Source organism: Alligator sinensis, unplaced genomic scaffold (assembly GCF_000455745.1).
Source record: "Alligator sinensis unplaced genomic scaffold, ASM45574v1 scaffold520_1, whole genome shotgun sequence".
NCBI classification, from domain to species: domain Eukaryota; kingdom Metazoa; phylum Chordata; order Crocodylia; family Alligatoridae; genus Alligator; species Alligator sinensis.
This window is the reverse complement of record NW_005842064.1, coordinates 1214766-1236699: the sequence shown is the minus strand read 5'-3', so window position 1 is coordinate 1236699 and position 21934 is coordinate 1214766. Positions and strand designations below refer to the sequence as shown.

Sequence of the window (21934 nt, the reverse complement as noted above, 5' to 3'; positions counted from 1 at the left end):
ACTGGTATACGGTAAATTGCAAACTTACCCTGCTGTGTATTTACCAGTGTAACTCCCTGTGTGGATACTCTTATTCTGGCAGGGCAGTTTTCAAATTGTTTTGTGCCAAGTCAAAAAAAAGGCCACTGAAAATAAGCATGTTCGCGTGAGTTTGGCCCCAAGGAGTGTTTATGTGGAAGAGGGTCCTGGAGGGCAGGGTATAAGGATCTAGTCACAGTTGTACAACCGATCCTAGTGCAGACATAAATGTAAGGGTGCTTATACCAGTGTAGCTTTATTCCTGTAATGTCAGTTATATGAGCATAAGGCTCCCTTTATACCAACATAACTACATCCACACTAGAGACTGTACTAGTGTAACTATCGCAGGGAGAAGAATTGATACCAATATAAAATCTGTGCAGAGACCAGACATAGATTCTGGGCTGGTTTCTTCTCTAAATCTTTAGAGGTTGATTTAATCTAGTTCTCTTTATTCGCACTTACATTCTCTTTATTTATCATTCATCTTTACTTACTTCCCATCGTAGCTGAGGTGGGATATTTCTTATCTGAATTTTGCGGCTCCTGAAAGAAAATGAAAAATAGCTTAAAACCCATGTTGCTGTCTGAAAGAAGGCCCATTGCATTCAATTATTAGACTGATTCTTTTAATAATACATATCATAGCATCACTGGGCACGTCTGCATAACATTGCACAGTAGCATGGCAGTTAAAAACCATGCTGATAGCCTACTGCATGGTGTTATTACTAGGCTAATGCTCAGTAAGCATCACAAAATAACTGTGCGTCAGCGCTACTGTGCTCTAGTTACTGTGCATTTAGTTAGTACTTTATTAAGCAAGTACTAAACTAAACACACAGTATCTAAGGTGCACTAATGAACATGTAGACACAACCCATATGTACCACTAAAATGCTTTATGAACACCAACTCATCTCTTGTAAGGTAGATAAGTATCAAGTCCATTTTGCAGACAGGGAATCCAAGGAGTAGTAGTAAGTATCACAGGTGAACACTAGATCTATGCTAGAAACTTTGGTAGTGTGCCACTGTTGGTCAGGGGTATAACTTTTTGACATATTTGTACTGGTTAAAGCCCTTGTGTAGCATCGACTATAGTTGTCTAATAGTGCTCTCACCAGCATAAATTATAAAGCCAGAAGGGACAAGCATGCAAGCATGACTTCATGTGATGGAGAATTCACTACCACCCTTGTCAAGTTGTTCTACTGGTAAATTACTGTTAGAACTGGGTACCACACTACAAGTCTAAATTTGTCCAACCACACTTTCCAGCACCTGGATCTCATGATGCGCTTGTCTGCCAGACTGAAGAGCCATCTATAAAATTTATATTCATCCACAGACTGATCATGTCCCCTCCAGTTCTCTCCTTGATAAGCTAAATCAACTGAGCTCCTAGAGTCTCTCACTCTTGGCCCAGCCTTCTGATCATGTAATTGCTCCTGAGGCTCTTCTCTGAGCTCTCTGCAGTTTTGGAACATCCTTCTTGAATTGTGAATCTCAGAATGGGATTCTATATCCCAACAGAGGTTACCCTGGTGCTAAATATTGACTCTCTAACTCTTCCTCCATAGTCTCCTCTTCTTATACCTGGTGACATTAGCCCCTTTTAGCCTGGTATCATCCTGAAAACTCATGTACAGCTGATTATCCTACAAAGCATTATAGCAGGATGCTTGGTGCTCCTGCTACTTATAAGAGCAGGCAGGAGGCAGAAGAAGCAGGCAGCAGGTGTGGCCAAAGACAATCAGGAGCCACATGACCCAGAAGGGGACTGGGCTTAGAAAGGATATAAGCCCAGACCCTGAGCTGAGCAGGCAGTAGGGTTCTGGAGGCTGCTAATGGGATATTGCCTAAGCAGGATGACTGCAGCTTTTGAATGCTAGCACTGAGAGTATAGCCTGTAGCAGTCTGGAGGTTTTGGGAAAGAGACTAAGGGGTGGAAGAAGTCCCTAGGGGCCCAGTAAGGGGTCTGGGAACCTAGAGAGGGTCTGACTATGGGACCAGGGGCTCTGAGAGCTTGCAAAGGGTGGGGGTAGGGGCCAAGGGCCCAAAGTCTGAGAGGGGCAGAGTGGGTGACTCCAGGTAGGAAGGCTGCACTCAGGAGTAGCCAAGAAAGGTGAAGTGCCCTGGAGGAGCAGTTGAATTGGAAGTTGAATTGACATCAGTGAGTGTATGTCTGAGGCATGGGGCATGGTGTATGGACAGATAGATAGAGCCATGCGATTAGCCCTTAAGACAATGACCACAGACACCTGTGGTCATGAGAAGGCGATCAGGTTTGGGAAGCCCTAAGGCAGCCTCCCTTATCTAAAAGCTAGATATACCAAGGTATGGTGGGAGAATGGAGGGGTGACTGTCCAAAGACAGCAGAGTGGATAAGGGCTGAGGGGCATCATAGCCACCCCTGGAGGTGAACCCTGTTACAAGTATCAACTTGGAAAAAGACTTAGGGCAATGGTTTTGTCCTCCTCGCTCCTGGACAATTCTTTTTGTTCTTGGAGGTATTATTTTATGCATTTCAGTCTTGCTAAACATATACTGGGTATACCCAGTTTACCAAGCGGATTGGTTTATCTTAATGACCTGTCCCCTTCATAATTAAGCACACCCCCAAATTTGTGTGTCCTCTGCAAACTTCACCAGTTAAGATTTTATGTTTTCCATGTCATTCATAACTAGCACTGTGCCAAGGACATATCACTGCAGAACCCTTGCACCTGGTCTAAAGGGAGTATTTATGCTTGTGCTGTAGATACTCCATATATATCTTCAATGAACCACAAACTTAATCTCAATTATAAAACCAATCTATGCCTTCCCTGCTTTCTTTCTACCTCCACCCTGGCATGGAATTCCAAAAGGAGTTGAACAGGAGGGTTGTGAAACCTTGATCTTCTATTCAAATGGCACTCCCTGGGTTAATGAGCTAGATATTGCCCAGAAGAACCAGTCTATCCAGGTGACCTGGTTACTTGCGGAGTGGGGCTGCGGGGTGGGCCGTCTAGGGGTAGACAGGAGATGGGAAGCTTTGAAAGAAAGATTCTCTCACTGTTTACCTTCGAGAGCAGAAGGACACCTGAGTTTGGGTGGGGAGGACGGAGGAGGGTGCTGGAGGGGTGTCAAAAGCAAGAAAATCCATGTTACACAGAAATCTTGCTCAGGACAGAAAAAGGTTCAGGAAGGATCCTGGTCTCAGAGCAGTGGTTCCCAAGCTTTTTATTCTCAAGGCACCCCTTAGAAAATGCCAGCTCTTAGTTTTCACTCATGCTTTGACTACAGAAAAATAATACTGCCATTTTTTGGATTCTTCTGTTGCAAAGAATTCAGCAATATCACAACAGGTCAGTGTTTTTAACATTATGGATTCCTATTTGAAATCTATGGGTTTATCCTATGAATCATGTTTGAACACTTAGCAGTGATAATACTGCATGTCATCTCACAACACCCTGGAAAGGGTTTCAAGGCGCCAAAGGGTGTCATAGTACCCTGTTTGAAAATCACTGCCTTAGAGATTGACCAGGTCCAAAGAATGCTCAAGAGCAATAAGGAAATGGGAGTAGGAAATGACATATCAACATTGTTGATTTTTTAAGCTAGATCTGCATATCTCAGGCTGTTTAGACAGTAATGGTTTAAAGAAGCCTCTTTTGCAAAGCCTGTGCCTGTTTGCTTCAATTCTGATGTGTTGTTGAAGAAGTAAACTAAATCACAGTACTACAGTGGAGCTCTGGCAGAGGTGTACTTAAGCAATCGGGAGTTGGCGTAAGCCTTGGAGCTGTGACAGTGGGACTGAGAGGTCTCAACTCGGGGTACAAGAGGGGCTACAAAGACAGTTTACATGCCAGATGAGTGTCTAGAAACCCAGAGCCAATGCCTGGACTCTGCTCAGACCCAGGAAAGTTGAAAAATGCTTGAATCCAGTGTGTGAGACCAATATAACAGCCTGATGAGTGTACAAAAAGGCACTGACTGTTTGTCTGACTGTCTTCTTACATGATTTGGGGCTGTCTCACAGGTACCATTTTGTGCTTTACCTGTTCAAACAGGCCTAAACATCAAGATCCCATGCTTTAAAGCTCTCGGTGATTTAGAATATTTCTTTTTATTTCCATAATATTACTCCTCTTCCCCTTCTGCCCACATGGTCCTTCCTAAATAGGTTATAAACCTGTGAATCTTCCCACTAGGCTCCCATAATACCAAATAGCTCATATGTATGAGCTCAAATTTCCAATTCTTCTTATTAACTGCTAGCATTGGTGTTTGAGCCACTGATAAATTTCTCATTTAGCTGTTCCTTGATTGATTTCGTGCTTAATGAGTACTCACCCCTGTCCACTTCTCAACCTCTCCTTTTGTAGCGACTTTAGCCAGTCTTTTAGAATAGATTTGTTCTCGTGCATGGCCTCCTCTCAGACTGAAGAGTCCCCACCTCTCCTATAGAACGTGGAACAATGTTCCACAGAGCCAAAGCCCCATCTTCACACCACTTAATTACCAGTGGTTCACTTCACAATTACCAGTGGTTCACTTCCTTCTGCCACTTTCACTTGAGGGACAGGAAAAATCTCACAGAAATGTCTCGCTTGGACATTCTTCTGGACACCTGTCTGAGCAGTAATGAAGTCCCTGACCATCTGCAGTGCCATTAGTGCTGATTAAGCATCATTCCCAGTGACACTTTGCCCAACTACATCGAAAGTTTCTCCATCATATCTCATTTCTTGACTTGAAGAAGACAACACACTGTCCTGCTCTCCCCCTGTCCTTTTCAGTAGGGATGCACCAATAAAGATTTTCTTAACCAATACCAATAGCTGATGATTAACCAACCATATCGGTCCGATAACCAATATTTAGTAATAGTGCAAGGCATTTTACACTACTGACATAAATAAACCTTTTTTGTTTGTTTCGAATTTATAATGCACACAGATGGGCCTCCTGCCTGCTCCAGCCCTCGATGAGGAAGGTGGTGATCACCTGATTCCCATGCACATTGCTCCCTTGCCCACAGCTCCTACTCGCGGTCCTGCTCCCCGCGCAGCCTGGGGTGCTGTCCTGGGTGGGCGACGTGGGGCAGACCCTCATGCGGACAGCGGTGCTGGGTGCATTTGGAGCCCCAGATCACACTGCTGCCTCAGCACCGACTGGCCCTGCATAGCCGAGCTGCTCCAGCTGCCAGGGAGAAGTCACTTTCACGAAGGCGCCGAGTGCCCAATGATGTGCAACGTCCCTCGTATGGCACCTCACCTCGCCTGAGTGCAGCTCTGTGGCAGCCCTGGTGCTCAGACCTCTGCTGCACGTGTGGCATTGCCGCAGCAGCAGCAGCCGGTAACACAGTCCTTTTGTTGCTGACCACGGTGCTCTGTGACCACTCCATGGCACCCTGTTCCTCTCCCACTGCTCGCTGGCACCCATAGCATGCTGTGAGCTTGGGTTGGCGGCAGGGCATGGGGACCAGACTACACTTGCCAGAGTGCTCCAGGCATGCAGCTGTAATTATCGGCTACAACGACCAAAAAATGCCAATAATGTCATTTCTCCTTTTATCGGTGCCAATCTGATAGCCTACTGATATATTGGTGCACCCCTATTTTTCGGATTGTTTTTTCTTTTCTTCTTATGGAATCTTCATAAAGGATTCTCTGCCTGTCTTGGATAATTAGCAATTTCTTTGTGGGCACACTTAAGTGTCTCACTAAGCAGCCACCCACAAGTATGTCCCAGACAGCTCCCTGTTCCATTCAGCCAGGTTGTGTTTTCAGACTACCTGTAGTTTCCAGACCTAGAACATGATAACGTGATATGCTTAGCTAGGTAGAATTCTCTCTGCTCTTCTTTCTGCTAGTCAGAGTGTGTCAATCCTTGGTGCTCTCCAGCCAAATAAAATGCCACCTGGTTCTCTTGCTTCTGGGCCCAAATTGCCAAGCCTGTTTTCTGTTCTCCAACCTCCATGGTTTCTTGGCAGCCAGTTTCTTTCTTCTGTCTAAAGTGATGATGATGCTTCCCCCAGTCTGTTTGGCCAAGAAACTCCTCAGCATCTCTGCCCTGTGGTGTCCATGCTTATCCTTCCAAACTGTAGATCTCTTCCTTAAGCTCAGCCATCAGTGTATCATGCCCAAGAAATAAAACCCTTCTGGCTTCAGGCAGAAGAGAAAAAGGGCCCCATCCACTGCAGGCTACAACTACTATTCCACAGATGGCCATCACAGCACTAAGCACAGGACTGTATGGTACGCTCTATCTGAAATGCCCATGTGCCACACCTGGTCCAGCTAATTGCAGCAAAAAAAAAATACTTCTGCCATCATAGTTTATACCATTTCCCCAAGAGAAATGAAAAGCTCCAGACAGTCATTGCAATTGGATATCTGAAGAGCTCAGAGGTGAAGCAATCACTGGAGAGGCAAATGGGGTCAAGGATGGGATTTCTTTAAAGAAGGGGGAGAATAAATTATGATCATAATGAGATGGGCATGAACCAGATATAAGAGAGTGTGCACACAAGAGAGAAAGCATGCAGTGGAAGGAATAAAAACAGAAACAAGGGAGATCAGAAGAACAGAGCATTTGTGGAGGGTTTACAAGAGAAGAGCGGATCATTTCAGTGATAGAAGATGAAGAAGGGGGAAGGAAGGAAGATCCCTTCAGATCCTGTTGATTTTTCTTTGTGAAGAAATCTTCTAGATCTTGAATAGATACAGCAGAAAAGAATGCAAGGGGGCAGGGTCTGAGGAAGCAGCTGATGGCCACATGGTGACTGGGATTGTGCATATGGAAGTCAGTGGGCATATGTGCACATGTGCCCAACTGCGCAGTTGTTACTGCACAGTCATTTAGGACCTGCTTTAGGACTACATGGCGACACAGTGTCTTGTGTAGATGCACCCAGTGTGGATCAATATAAATTAACTAGCTTTTTTACAGACTCTTTAGAGAAAGAGAGAGAGCGATTCCCTTGCTCTGGCAGAGCATTCTACTCCTCTACAGCACTCTATAAAACGGTTCAGAGAAACCCACTTACCAAATGACACCTTTTATTAAAGTTGACAGTCTCTTAGGATTCTTTCAACATCATTCTGATTGTATTCCTATTCAGCTCTATAGGATTTTACATATAAGTTGCTAACAGTTAATAATGAATCTCCTTTAACTCAGAGCTAAGGGTCACAGAGTAGTCCAAGTCATATTCTGCTCTCACTGGCAGTGACCTTTGTGTGTGGCTTGGTGACAACTGCAAAGTCTCAGGTAGCCAAAATTTCTTAGTCTAGTAACATTAGATATTTTTGTAACTTGCTTTTAAGATGACTATGAATACTGAAGCCTTGGCTTCATGTTTACTAAAATGAAATGTCAAGACATTAAAAAAAAACCTAGTTACAGAGTGAATCTACAAGAGATGCATTACTATGCATTACTCTCATCTAATGTGCAGTAAAATGTCACTGCCTACATGTGCGTAGCAATTACTGTGCAGTATATTAGTCTAATGTGCCATTTTCTTGTACCTGTAGATACAGATACTAGAAAAATGGCACATTAACTAATGCACTGTACCACACATGTAGACACTGAGTGGGAGCAATTTGCTCCTGGTCAGAAAAGGCAGCAGGGGGCCAAAGGGGATGGGAAGAGCTGTCCTGGCTCACAGGATGCTGTCTGCCAGCCATGTGGAGATTGGGACCCATCCCAAACTCTACATGGCTGAAAGAGCTGTCTCAGCTGCCAGGCACCTGCCTCCCACCCACATGAAGATCGGGACCTCCATAGGTCCTGATCTGCCCATGGTTGGGAAGCAGCTACCTGCCCGGCCAGGACAGCTCTCCCCACCCCGGGCTTGGGGCCAGCCCAATTTCCCCCCTGGCTGGGACAGAGCTGCCTGCCAAGCCAGGGCAGCTGCCCCACCCCCCGGAGCTCGGGGCTAAGCCCCTGTGCCCTCTACCAGCCCACGGCTGGCACCTGGGGGAGACTGGAGTGGCGCTCTCCCTGGATGCTGTAGGGGGGCAGGGCAGGGCAGGAGCAGCCTTGGACTGGGCTGCTCCTGTAGGGTTCAATTTGGTCCTGATGGGGGTGCAAGTGTAGACGTGTGCTGGGCACTGGTTTGACAAGCCTGAATTTTCTGCACAGAAAATTCAGATGCATTAATTGTACATGTAGATTTTTCCAAAAAAAGCAATTTTCTGAAACATGGAGAACTATAAGAACACTCCTGGATCAGCCCTCAGAACTGAACTTAGACACCGCCCAGTCTGTCTGGGTTGTTTGGACTCTGAATCTTGGTCCCAATTCTCAGGCTGACGCCCATCTCTAGACAGAACAAAAACTTCATCCATGCTAGTATGAAATCCTGCTCTGAGCGCATGAGATGGAATCAATGGAGGTCGTAAAAGATGGAGGGGAATCTCTAGAAAAGGATTTGTGTGGTGTCTATAAAACACGCTCTAATTTCCAGGACAGACAGAGGAAAGGCTATTTAAATCCCAAGTTCAAGTTGATAATGGGCCACTTCTCCAGTCACATTTTGGCTCTTTCTAACCTCAAGCTCCCAAAATAGAAAAGAATCTTTTTTATTTCAAAGCCAAAGTTACCTCCCTGGCTCTCACTCCAACACTCAACCCTTCATAACAGCTGCCACAAACAGCTGAGATAAATACAGTGTGGAAGCAACGCTGTATTCCCTGTGGTTTAACATCAGAAAAGAACTGTGCAGTGACTTGCGTAGCCATGGGTCTTCCAACTGCACTGCTGAGTACTTGCATTGGGTAATGTTAAATTAGTGATTCTCAAACAGGGTGACTTGAGATGTGATGAGGGGTGTTGTGTAGGGTTGTGCAAAATTTCACCCAGTATTTCGTTTTGAAGCTGTTTTGATGCGTTTTGAGCTTGAAACAGCGAAATGAAACAAAAGACTTCGAAACAGCTTTGAAACAAAACAAGGGCACTTGAAATGTTAAGAAAGTTTTGAAACTTTCTTAGGCTTACTGGCTTCAGCGCCAGTTCCAGCTGGCAGCAGCAGCCTCCTGTCATCCAGCAGGCAGATGGGGCCCGCCCGCACCCCCGGGAGGACTGCGGGGGTTCTGCAGGACTGCTCCCGGGGGTGAGGGCCCCCAGTCTGGTGCTGTCGCCTGGGGCCAGTGGCAGTCGGGTCCAGGGCAAATCAGCTCGTGCAGGGACCTGCCCCTGTCCCGGGATCAGGGCAGGGGCGGGTCCCCGCACGAGCTGATTTGCCCCAGGCCCTGCAGCCTCCTCAGGCTGGCTCCGGTACGGGGCCTGGGGCATATCAGCTCATGCGGGGATCTGCTGTTGCCCTGATTCCCGGGAGGGCGAGAGTCCCTGTACGAGCTGATTTGTCCCGGGCCCTGCAACCTCCTCAGGCCGGCTCCAGTATGGGGCCCAGGGCAAATCAGCTCGTGCGGGGATCTGCTCCCGCCTCAGGATCGGGGCAGCAGCTGGTCCCCATGTGAGCTGATTTGCCCCGGGGCCCACACCCTCTTCCAGCTGGCTCCAGTACGGGGCCTGGGGCAAATCAACTCATGCGGAGACCCTCCCCTGCCCCAGGACTGGGCTTCATGTCCCTGCACAAACTGATATGCCCTGGGCCCCGTACCAGTGCCAGACTGAGGAGGGTGTGGGGCTCAAGGCAAATCAGCTTTTGTGGGGACTCACCCCTGCCCCGATCCCAGGGTGGGGGCAGATCCCCACATGAGCTGATTTGCCCCGGGCCCGCCTGCCGTTGGCCCCAGGTGGCAGCACCAGTCTCCTGCGATCTGGGAGGCAGACTGGGGCCTGCACCCCCGGGAGCAGTATGGCACATCCCCTGCAGCTCTCCTGGGGGTGCAGGCAGCCCTGATCTGCCTGCCAGATGACAGGAGGACGGTGCTGCCAGCTGGGTGCAGCCTGTGCTAGGCAGATCAGTGCTGCTACTGGCCCCAGCCCGCAGCACTGGCCTCCTGTCATCCAGCAGGCAGATTGGGGCCGCCTGCACCCCCAGGAGGGCTGCGTGGGCTGTGCTGTACTGCTCCCAGGGGTGCGGGCCCCCGGTCTGCCTCCCGAATCACAGGAGGCTGGTGCTGCCGCCTGGGGCCAGCGACAGCACTGATCTTCCCAGCACTGGGTGGGCAAAATGTCAAAACAGCATCGAAACAGCAAACAGTTTCGACGAAATGAAACAGAATGGTGCTTTTTAAATGAAACAAAACTCGAAACAAAACACTGCTCCGTTGAAACGGAAGTCGAAGCGGAACAATGCTGTTTCGCACAGCCCTAGCTGTTGTGGGGTGCCACGCAATGTTAGCATTACCAGGTGCACAGATATGATTCACAGGATAAACCTAGAGATTTCCAGTAGGAATCCATAATGTTCAAATCAGTCTGACTTGTTGTGATCTTTTTGAGTTCTTTGTAAAGAAAAACTGCTCTATTCTTTTTTCTGTAGACAAAAACTGAGTGAAAGCTAAGACTCAGCATTTTCTGAGGACTGCCTTGAGTCTAACAAGGGGTGCCTTGACTCTGAAAAGGCTGAGAACTGCTGTACTCTGGGCATAGGCAGAGGAAGAAAAAAAAAATTGTGGGGGGGCTGAGCATGCACACAGACATGCCCCCCCCTCACCATGGGAAAGTCTGAGGGGGAGGGGAAAGGGCCAAGGGAGGGAGCAGTATTGCCCAGTGCCACACCAGCTGCCCCAACCACCTCCCAGCCCCGGCTGCCACCTGGCCCCGGATGCCACACTGGCCATGGCTGCATCCTGGCTCCGGCCACACCGGCCCCAGCCCCAGCCCCAGCTTCAGCTTCCTCCCAGCCCCGGCTGTACCAGTCCCAGCTCTGGCAGCCTCCCAGCTGCACCGGCCCCAGCCACCTCCCTGCCCTGGCCCCGGCAGCCTCCCGGCCACCTCGGCAGTGGCTGCGCCAGCCTCGGCCACCTCTCAGCCCTGTTTGCCACACCTGACCTGGCTGCCTCCCGGCTGCACTGGCCCCCGCCCCGGCTGTGCCAGCCCAGGCTGCCTCCTCACCTCGACTCTGGCTGCGCACTGCCCGGTGGGGCCCAGAGCTGGGGGCCAAAGCGGGGCCAGCCTCGGCTGCACCGGGCTGGAGGGAATGGAGCCCCCGGGACCCCCGCGCCTGCCCTGCCCCGCCCCACGTCTTCCCCAGGAAAAGCCCGGCAACTCCTCCAGAGATGCAGCACTGGGCAGCCAAGGGAGGGGAGGGCATGTGGCCCCCTGATCTTTGCATGGGCGAGGGCGGGCCACAGCTGCAACCTGGGTTCAGCCTCTGCTCTGTGTCTCCATGCCTCACCGCCACCACTTCAAAAGTGGCAACTGCCATGTGTGTCCTGCTGCTGGGCAGGCCGGGCAGTGAGGCACGTTGGCGGCGCCTGCCGCTTTCAAAGCAGTGGTGGTAAGGTGCAAAGACACGGAGCAGAGACACAAGCCCAGGCTGCAGCTCTGGCCTGCCCTCACCCATACAAAGACTGGGGAGCCACGTGCCCTCCTCCCTTGGCTGCCTGGCGCCACACCTCTGTAGGAGGCACCAGGCTCTGGTTGTCCCATGACCTGGCCACGCCAGGGCCCCACTCATGGTGAATGGGGCCCCAGCTGGACCAGGTCATGGGACAATCCCTACAGTGCAGGAGGGAGTGGGCCAGGGGCAGGGGTGAATGATTCGCCCTTCCCCTACCCCACTCTCTCCTGCACTGTGGGAGTCTCAATCTGCCCTCCCCGCAAGCGCATGGAAATAAAAAAATAGACTAAAATAAACTTACCTGCCTGCAGCTAGGCCGGCTGTGATCCTGGCTGCGGGTGCACAGGATAGCACAGCATGCCCGCCCCTCCCCCCCTGCTGCAGGATCCTGCAGACGGGCTGCCCTGTGTTGGGGGGGGAGGGGTTGAGCCCCATTAGCCCCCCACTTCTGCCGGCTATGACTCTGGGTGTAGACTGGAGAGCCCCTGCACTCAAGCTAAGGGGAAGTGAAGGTGTTTAGTTGACTCATAGACCGTATGTGATGCAAACAAGGAGTTCTCAATCTTTTTAGACCAATGACTAGCATCAGCAATTAAATAGTTTGCATATGCCATACAGCCTTATCAAACTCCTAATTGAAAAGTGAGGGGAGAGGCAAGACAGTACACTCTGTGGACCACTTTCCAAGGGCTACCTGTAGTCAAAAAGACAGCTGGAGACTCACTAATCTCAACTACAGCACACTGGCCGATTCAGGAAAGCCTTTCAAATTCAGCTTTTTTTCCAACTACTCAATTGTTCTAAAAAAAAAGTCCAAAGAACTTTTTTCCAGCTACTCAGCTGGTCTAATAAAAGATACCACATCTACCCAAAGAACCTTGCCAAATTCAGCTTTAGGCATTTGTAGGATATCAGGATATGCTTGAAGAGGCTAAGAGCGTGGATAGTGAAATAGCACTCATTTATGACTTGGAAGGTCTGGGCTCTAAACAGCTCTGCTATGGACTTCCTATGTGGCCTTGGCTAAGTCACTTACTTCCTCTGCATCTTGGTTCTCTAGCTGCAAATAGCACGTGTCTGCTTCATAGGATGCAGTTTAAAGACTGAAAGATGCTATGGTAACAAGGGACATAAGTAAGATCCATGTTGGGAAATCTTTCCAGTAATGCTGACTGGCTTTGGATAGGGAATGCCTTGCATGTTTTGCTGAACACCCGGTACACAAACATGATGCTAAATGCCTTAGGACAGGGGCATCAAGCTCAGATAGGTTTGAGGGCCTTATTCCTTTTCAGGTGCCCATGGGCTGCACCCCAGCCTTTGCACTGGCAACCCCGGCTCCATCACCATAGTAGAACCCTGGCTCTGGCCACAGTAGCGGGGCTTCCCATGGCAGCAGCCAGTACCCCAAATGTGCAGGGACACTGTGTGTGTGTGTGTGTGTGTGTGTGTGTACGTGCATGCACACACGTGTGCACATGTGTGCAAGAGAGACCCTGTTGGAATACAGTGTGTGTGTGACCCTACTGGAACACAGTGGCCGTGTCTACGTGAGACACTGACTGCGCAGTAGTTTTGTTACTACTGTGCGGTAGCATTATGTGAAGCTTGATGCGACACTACTGCACAGTAGTGAGCTAGTGAGCAGTCAGCATCACCTAAAAGTTGCTCAGTGATGCTACTGCGCAGTAACTCCGGTTACTGTGCAGTCATTGTCTTGTCTAGACAAGACCTGTGTGTGTATGAAACTGTGAGCAGAAGTCCCCCCTGAAGTGGTGGGGCTTTCCCTGGTGGCAGCCCACAGCTTGGTGAATGTGAAGTGGTACCACAAGCAAAAGTATCACCACAGTGGCCAGAGCCCGGGCAAAATTCAACAGGCTGCATGTTTGACACCCGTGCCTTAGAAAATATGCATGCCACAGGGAGCAGATGCATTTATCCTTTTCATGTTATTTAGTGGCCTTTTGATGAAGAACAATACAACACAGCCATGTGCACCATCCCACCTGGGACACTGCCAACGATTCATCAAAATTATCCAAACAAATACAGAGTTAAATGCTCCCAGAGAGAGAATTTTCGGCTCACAAGCTCGATAGCTTGTGCCAAAAGCCTGAGAAAGTTACAGGTATCCAATCAAGGAAGCAATACCACGTGACCTGCAAGTAATCACAGTAGTACCTATCTAGGAGCTTGCCAAGACGTCTGAGCTCAGACAGGAAAATAGTGGAGTTGTGAAATCTGGTTGGCTCATTCTGAATAAATAATAAACTAGAAAGAACTGCCAGAGGGTTTTGCAGACAGTTCACAAATGGATAAAGATGCACTCAGTCAGACTATTTCACTCATTTGTCCTTTTCGTTCAAACAGTAACATACTGCCCTACCATTCTTACTAACACATGTGACTTAGATGGCTTTTATACTATGCTTGAAAGGTCAAAAACATAGCCCCAGTCAGAGTAAGAGGGAAAACAAATTACTGAGAATTCCCCTGCTTTAAAGAGCATCCTGTCTCCAACCCCAGATGTGCCTAACTTAGCTTGCACTCTCCTGCTAATCAGCACAACAGTGTATGAACAAAGGGGGGACTTGCCACATGGCTGGGGCCCCACAGGACTAAGCCGCTTTGGAGCCATCATTCCTGCCTCTGAACTGCACTTAGGAATGGACAGGAAGGCAGCACATTCTTTGCAGTGCTAGTGTAAAATGCTCCCTACAGCAAACTCATTCTATACCAGCTGCAGCTTTTAAGTGCAGGCTCTGCTTTATCTCCCCCAGCCCTGGCCCAGGTTACACAGCACTACAAGAAAGTCCCTGGTCTGGACTAGTATGGAAACCTTTTCTGCAAACGTGCTCTCACAAACAATGGTGCCATCTCAAAAAACCCTGCAGAGAGCTCCATCCTATGGGTATGTGGGCTTATAAGGCCACAGCTCTATCCAGCACCTTGCACTGGTGTAAGATCTGCAGGGGTCACGTACCTCTAAGGCAGAGGTTCCCAACCCCCAGGCCGCGAAGGGTTGGCTGCCAGACTGGAAGTCCGGAAGTGACCAGCATACTGCGGACCGACAGCCAACCCTTTTTTATACTAAGTATAAAAAAGGGTTGGCTGCTGGTCCACAGTATACCAGTCACTTCTGGTCTGCAGTATGTTGGTCCGTAGTTTGGCGGTCCAAGCTTTGCCAGTCCGTGGTCACTTCTGGTCCATGGTTTAAAAAGTTGGGAACCACTGCTCCAAGGTACTTCCAGCCTATAGCATCAGAAAACCTCAACCTTTAGTAATGCTATTCTCACTAATCAGTTTGTTCCTGTTTACCAATGGGGAAACAGAGGCACAGAGATTATGTGAGGTACTCCAGATCACCCTGGAAGTAAACAACGGAGGAGGAAACTGGCTCCTGATCTCCCATGCCCTAGGCTAGAGCCTTAACCACTGAAACAGCCATCCTCTATTTAGGAGACTGCATCATTTCAACCTTAGACAGAACCTATGGATAGACTAAGGCAACTTCTCAGTGGCCAGGGCCACACCAGCACAGACCACACAGCATGGGCCATCGTGGTGTGACCCACGAGCCCCCCACCAGACATCCTCCCAGCTGCACAATGCATGCTCTCCACCATGCATGTCAACAGCCCCCTTTCCCACTCCACTGTGCAAACATACAGACAGTCCCCTCGCACCACTCCATCATGTGTGGGCAGCCCCTCCCACCTCACCAGCCACAGGCTCCTGTGCCCCACACCCTCCCTGAGACAGGGTTTTTTTGTGGGGGGAGGAAATGTTTTCATATTCCAGGTCAAATTAATCAAATCAGTTCCAAATCCTTTCAAGTGGGCAAAACTCAATCGTTCAAACACCATATGTGGTGCTACAACCGGCAAGTCTCCTACACCCCAGACTTTTCAGCCTGGAGCTTCAGATACTCCCAGATCCATTGGTGAGTATCTTACGGGCAGGCCTAAGCCCAGAGGCTTGGGGTTTAGATGCTCCCAAGTCTCACTTGCCCTTAATGAAAAGCCATGGGAGCAAGGTAGGGAGGAGTCCCCCATTTCTATAAAGTAGGCATGTAGCTGAAATCCTCTCACTGGAAGCTGGCCAGTAGGAAGCTACTTACAAGACTAGTAGGGCATCCTGTCCTCAGTGCACTGGACAGGGATGCATCCTCCACTACACAATTCCATTTAAATCCATCTTAGTTCGGGGAACAGACCAGTGTAGCAAAACTACACTTGATCTTAGCCCACAAACAGGTGCAGAAAGCAGAAGCTAGAGGGAAAGCCCAGAGACTCTAGCTGCAGCAGCAGCCAGAGCAGTAGGGGAAGTAATGGCTAGGTGGGAGCCCAGGGGCTGTAGATTAACCCCTTACAGGCTGCAAACTACCAGCTGGACAGTTGGACCAAAGGCATGATTCAACCATTTGTACCAATGTAAATAACTACACCAGACACAGAATCAAGACACTAGCCACTCGGTATCAGTGAATAACCCCCATGGAAGCCAGATCCAATGGAGGACTGAGTGGTGAAGGCAAAGGGCTACTTTCCTCCAAACTGTCTTGCTTTTTGCACCTGAAATACGTTACTTTACCAGCAAAGAGCTAGTGTATAATTAAGTTATTTTAAAGACATTCAGGTACGAGTCCATATCCAGAAGTCACTGGGATAAAAATTTGACTTATCAGTTCTGTAGCTCTTGAACAAAAGAAGTTAATTGATTAAGCCAAGAGTAGTAGTAGCAGGCTATTATCTCTATCACTGCAACATACTTATACTTAGTCAGATTACATGCATGAAAACTTGATGAAGAATGTCTTGCATTCAAAAGCTTGTCAAACTCTATCCAAACTACATAGTTGGTCCAATAAAAAATATCACCCTAAGAAATCCTTGCCTCATACATGAAAACCTGCACTCTCTGCCCAACTTCAGACTAACATGGCTAACTACTTCTCTCTACTATGGGTTAAGCTAAAATAATAGGACAAAGCATGCCCGCTAGCATTCTAACACAACTTTAATGAATGTTCTTTTTTCTCCCTTTTGTTCTGACCTGGTTTGCAATGAGCAGCAGTGTGTTCATCCCATCCAGGGAGAGGACCACTAGAAGTCAAGACAGCTCAAGGGGGGCTATTAGCTAGTTTCAGATCCGTTCACAATTGCACCACTGTTAAAGTCCCCAAACAGTTAAATAACTGAAACAAATAACTTGAAACAAGACAATGAAATTTAACAAGCAGAAAAAGACAAGGCACATCATTAATGATTTGCTCTGTTCTGGCTCCATACATTCAAAACACAGTATAGTTAATTTCCAAATGAAAAGAAATGCTCTCAAATGGAAGAGGCCAAATGCAATTTCTAGTAATTTATTTCCCTTAAACAATCATCAGCCTGTTCTGCTACACCAAGCCTGTCCAACTGGTTGCTCCTGGTCCAGGTGCCACTCCCTCCATCCTTCTCCTGCTACTGGAGCCTCTGCACTCCCTATCCCTCTTCCAGATTCTGCTTCCTGTCTTTGCTCAAAGAGGCTTGAAGTGTAAAGGACTCAGAGGAACCCAGGTTCCCTATATGGTGTGGAGCCACCAGCACAGCCCAGGCTGGGGGGAGGGACTGCCACAAGCCCTTGGCTACTCTAGGTTGGACAGCCATGTGCTACAGCAGGAGTAGGCAACCTATTCCAGCTGTAGGCCATTGATCGAAGGCAGGTAGACAGGCATGGGCTAGGTCTATGCTCCTGCTGCCACATATCTCCTCAGAGGTATGGGAAAAGCATCCGCAGAAGGCACCCCCCACTGCCAAAGGCTACCTCATGTCTGTGGGCTCAAGCCAAAGGCTCTGTGGGCTGAATATAGTTTGCAGGTAATAGGTTGCCAATCCATGTGTGATAATATTACAAATCTTTGGTCAGTTTTACTATGAACTAAGTGTAAAATCTTGGCTCCACTGAAAGTCAATAGCAAAGCTGCCAATGACTTCAGCAGAGTCAGGATTTCACCCAAGGTAACAGAATCTGACTTGGAAGAGCACAGAACGTTTCTATAAAAACTAAGGTAAGCTTTAAGGGGCTGGGTCCTCAGGGGATCCTCAGTGTAGTCCCACCACAAGAGCTAATGCCATCCGAGGAGTTGGTTCAAACCACCTAAATTATCTCCAGTGATGTTAAGGGGCTCTTTATCAGCCACTTGATCCTGGAAGAAAAAATCATCAGGCATGTGGTTCTCATTTGAACTATCCTAATGACCTGTTTGGGTACATCCACATATTCAAAATGCAAACCTGTATCTTCTCTCCAGCTTTGTAAAAGCAATAAACTAAAGATCATTTAAAAAAAAAAACCCTGTTTACATTAAGTCTCCCAGCTGAATCTGAGAGATTAAAACCAAGATCATGCTATCCAAGTAAGAGATCTTCAGAAACGCTAAGGTTCTTCCCCTGCCTTTCTGGAAGCTCAAGCCCAAATGACACATGAAAAATATCTAGTCACCTTGGCAGTTGGGAAGGTTTTGAAATGTAAAATGTTGCTGCTGCTGGAGAAGCAAATGGGTGGGCTTGAAAAAACTTCAGTCTTTTTTTGGAGTGGCGGGAGGGATTGGGCAGGGTGATATAAAATCAGGTCTCCTGTTTAGATGCTAATCCATGTCTTGAGATGAATGGAAGAGTGACTGTTTAAGACGCCTGGAATGTAAGGAATGTTGCAATCCAGGGAGGGTCAAAGGGATTTAAATTGTAGGGGAAAACATGTCTCAAAGCCCCAGCCCCCCACTAAAACTTCTTCAGAGAGCTACAAGAACCCACATGTCAGAGCATGTGTTCCTCACATACATGGCCATAACCAAGTCTACTATGTACAAAGAAGTACCTTTATCTCCTCCCTCCCTCCCACAGCACGGCTCTATAGGTGGAATAAGAGTTAAAAATATAGTAATAAACATTGCTTCTTTTCTTCTCGGCTAAGAAGGATGACGTTTGAGGCACCTGCTGGTTTTGCTTCTTCACAGTTGGTGCTGCTCAAGTTTTTAGCACCAGTTTTATATAACAAAGCCTGGGCAACAAGAGAGACAAGCCCCCACTTACTTGACCTAAGGGAGACTCCATCAGCCTTTAGCAATGCAGGGCTTATGGCACTGTGGTGCAGTTCCAGTGGTGCCCAGAAGAGGGTGGTGGCAGAGTGTGCATCAGCCACTTAATTAGGGTGTAGTGGTTTGGAAGAGAGTTCACCAGCAGTGGGTGGTGGGACCCTTTTCTCTTTTGGTTCTTCCCAAGACCTCAGCAATAGCCATGTGTAGAGTTACAGGGCACAGTAATGAATAAACAAACTGCCTTATTTTCTCTGCCATAAGCAGGCTCTCAACTACATTTAAACTCCCTTAATGAAAGGCCCTTCCTAGGATCATTGAATCTGACATTCTGAACTCTGCTCCCTCTGGCCTCTGTTCAGAGGAACGGTTTGCTTCAAATCAATAACATCATTGCTATCGGGCAATTCCCCACTATTTTATTCACAATGTGCCAACGTCAGGAGTTCCTGTGATCTCCTCTCCTCCAAGTGGTTAAGTACACTTGCTCACTTACTACAATCAATCTCACTCTGCCGAGAGCTAAGACAGCCTCTTGCTATCCTGCCTTTACAGTGCCTGACCAGAGCAGGACTCTAAGCTGAGTACCTGTTCTTAAGACAGTGCCATAATGCAAATAAAAAGCTGGTGCCCCTGCTTTCTAGGATGCTTCTAGCACAGTGGTTCACAACCGTTGTAGATTCAAGGCACCCCTCATTAGACTTGAGGCATCCCTCTGTAACTTCTGTGAATTGAGTAATATCCCATTTAAAAAAGAAATGTATTACAAGACTTACCTCTTTGTAGAGGGATTGGGCAGTGGGAGCAGGGCACTGGCCAGGCAGGGAGAGCCTGATCATACCCTTATCTGCTTATCTACTCACCATTCCTGCAACACCCTTCAAAGAATCTTGCAGTGGGCCTTGGCTGAGAATCACTGTTTTAGCAAGTAAGTAGGAGGACAGGGATCTTCCCAGGGCACCTGCTTTTGCCAAAGTCAAAATCCCACTCCAAGAGCCTCCTGTTACAATGCAGAGATGAGTTCATCTGGTAAAACACATCTACTCCCAGCTTTCTATCACCTGGTTCTGTTCATATGCTGGTACCCTTTTACTTTAAAAGAAACAGAAAACAAAAAGAGCCGCTGCACAGCTATTTCTGCAGGAGGTAAGAAACTCCAGAGCTAGACGTGCATCAATACCAGCACTGTACCTAAACTCCTGGTGGCCCCGGGTGAACTTTTAGTATTGGGTTGCCCTTTGCCAGAGATAATAATAATAATAATTACCATTTTAGGGCCCCCTTTCTGTCCAGGCCCCAGGCAGACACCCAGTTTGCCCATGCCTGTGTCTGGCCCTGATGTACATTAATGGAAAAACTACTACTCCATAAGTCCAAATTTGCTATTTGTACTATGCAGTATCCTCCCACAACACAGTCCAGCATGTCTTAAATCTAAACTTAACTGCTTCAATGACTCCCTGCTACTTTAGCATCAGAGCACTTCAAAATCTCTCCTGTTTTTAGCTTTTTGAACACTGAGGAAGCAAAACTGCACTATTATCCTCCTGGAACTGAGACATTTCAGGGTATGTCTACATCATGTCCCCACTGCTGCTGGGGCTACCTGCTATCTTGCCCTCGCTGCCTTCCTGCCTTCATCCCCCATGGCCCTTCTTGGGACTTCTGTCTGCAGTATGTTTGAGAACAAACCTTGAGGATGCCTTCAAAACAGCTTCAGTGCCATGTCTGAGCTTTTTGCATGTAAGTGGCTGGTGCATGTTGAAGAGAAGGCAGCCCTGATATTGCTGGGGATGTGGCTAAGTGACTTGCATAGTCTGTGACAGAGCAGAGTCCTAAACCCAGGTCAATTAAATAGGTTTGTTTACTGAACCATCCTGCCTGTCTCAGAGTTCCCTTTGCAACTTTCCACTGGAGGTGAGGGGCAAAAGAGAGGAATTTTCACTTTGATGCAGTTACACTATAGCTACATGGCTATCATGCATCCTGCCTGCTGTAGAACGGAATCAGAACTGCCCTAGGATGCAGCCCTTGTACTGATACCAGACAAAGAAGAACCTCAGCATGATTTGTGAGCAGAACAAGAGGATCATGGTTCCACCTCTTACCTTGCATAGCATGATGAAAACCATCAAGTCCAAATGGGTCACAGGTTTTTCCCAATATGCTGTACTAATAGTAGGCAACTATCAATCCTTCTGGATCATGGTGTATGCGTGAGACCACCAGGACCTTTAATGCATATGCTTAGGCAGGGGTACAGAGGAGTGGAGGCTGCCCAGAACTTCCATCCTCCTATTAGACCAGTGGTCTCCAACCTTTTAAGTACCAGATCACTTTTTGAATTAAAGTGCAACTCAAGATCTACCATGCACCACCTCCCTCCACCTAGCAGGTCAGTCTGTGTGGAAGGGATTGGAGCCTGCGTGGCTTGTCCAGGTGCATGGGGGGCCCCTGCCACTGTACACATCCTGGTGGAGGCCCAGAAGGCACGTGCCCCCCAAATCTGTGCACAGTGGAGACAGCTGCCACTGTGCATTGGGCTTTACACCCCGAGACCCGCTGCAGCTGCCCTGGGAGCAGTGCAATGCCATGTGCGTCTCACCACTGGGCCGGGGGCATAGCTCAGCCCAGTGGTGGGACACATGTGGTGTTGCACTGCTCCGGAAGCAGCTGCAGCTCTGTATCTCAGTTTGAGGGGGCTGAGCATGTGTGCACATGCACACGTGCACACTCAACCCCCCCAGACTGAGATCGACTGTCAGAGGCTCTGTGATTGGCCAGTTAATCACAATTGACTGGTTGGTGACTACTGCTTTAGACCACTGAGACACTAACCAAAGCCCAGAACAAGTTCAGACATTTGGTGCCTTGATGGCCATAGTTATATGCACGTCTTGGAATCAAACCCAGGTCTCCCGCTTGGTAGACAAAGATTGCACCACTGAACAACAGCGGCTGTACTAATACCACGCTTAACACCTACAGCTCATTAAGCTACCTGTGAAACTCATTCCTGTTTTACTGCTAGGAGGGTTATGGGATAGAAAGCTGAAAAGACTGGTTGAAGGTCACAATGTTATCTGGAAGTATGGAAGAGCAGAAAGTCTTCTTTCTGCCTGGATGAAGGATACTATCCTCATCTGAAAACTCCAGGCAAGCACAGAACTCTCCCACCAAATAATACTTGGCTCCTAACTGTCTTTCTCTTATCACGCCCATCACCATGATGATACTTGAGCACTGCAAGGGTTTAAAAGGCTGCACAAACAATTACATTTTCCCCAAGCCCCATTATTATCCTCATTTCCATGAGATGGAAACTGATGCATGCAGAGAGGAAGTGACATCATTAG

The 21934-nt window shown here is 48.2% G+C and overlaps 1 protein-coding gene across 1 annotated transcript in view; it reads right to left on the bottom strand.

Moving 5' to 3' along the window:
• The window catches only part of IGF2BP1 (insulin like growth factor 2 mRNA binding protein 1), a 95929-nt gene that overhangs the window by 17309 nt on the left and 56686 nt on the right, over window positions 1-21934 (bottom strand). The window contains exon 3 of the mRNA XM_025203748.1: window positions 519-567. Coding sequence (XP_025059533.1) covers window positions 519-567 — 49 coding nt within the window. The remainder of the gene's footprint in view (window positions 1-518; window positions 568-21934) is intronic.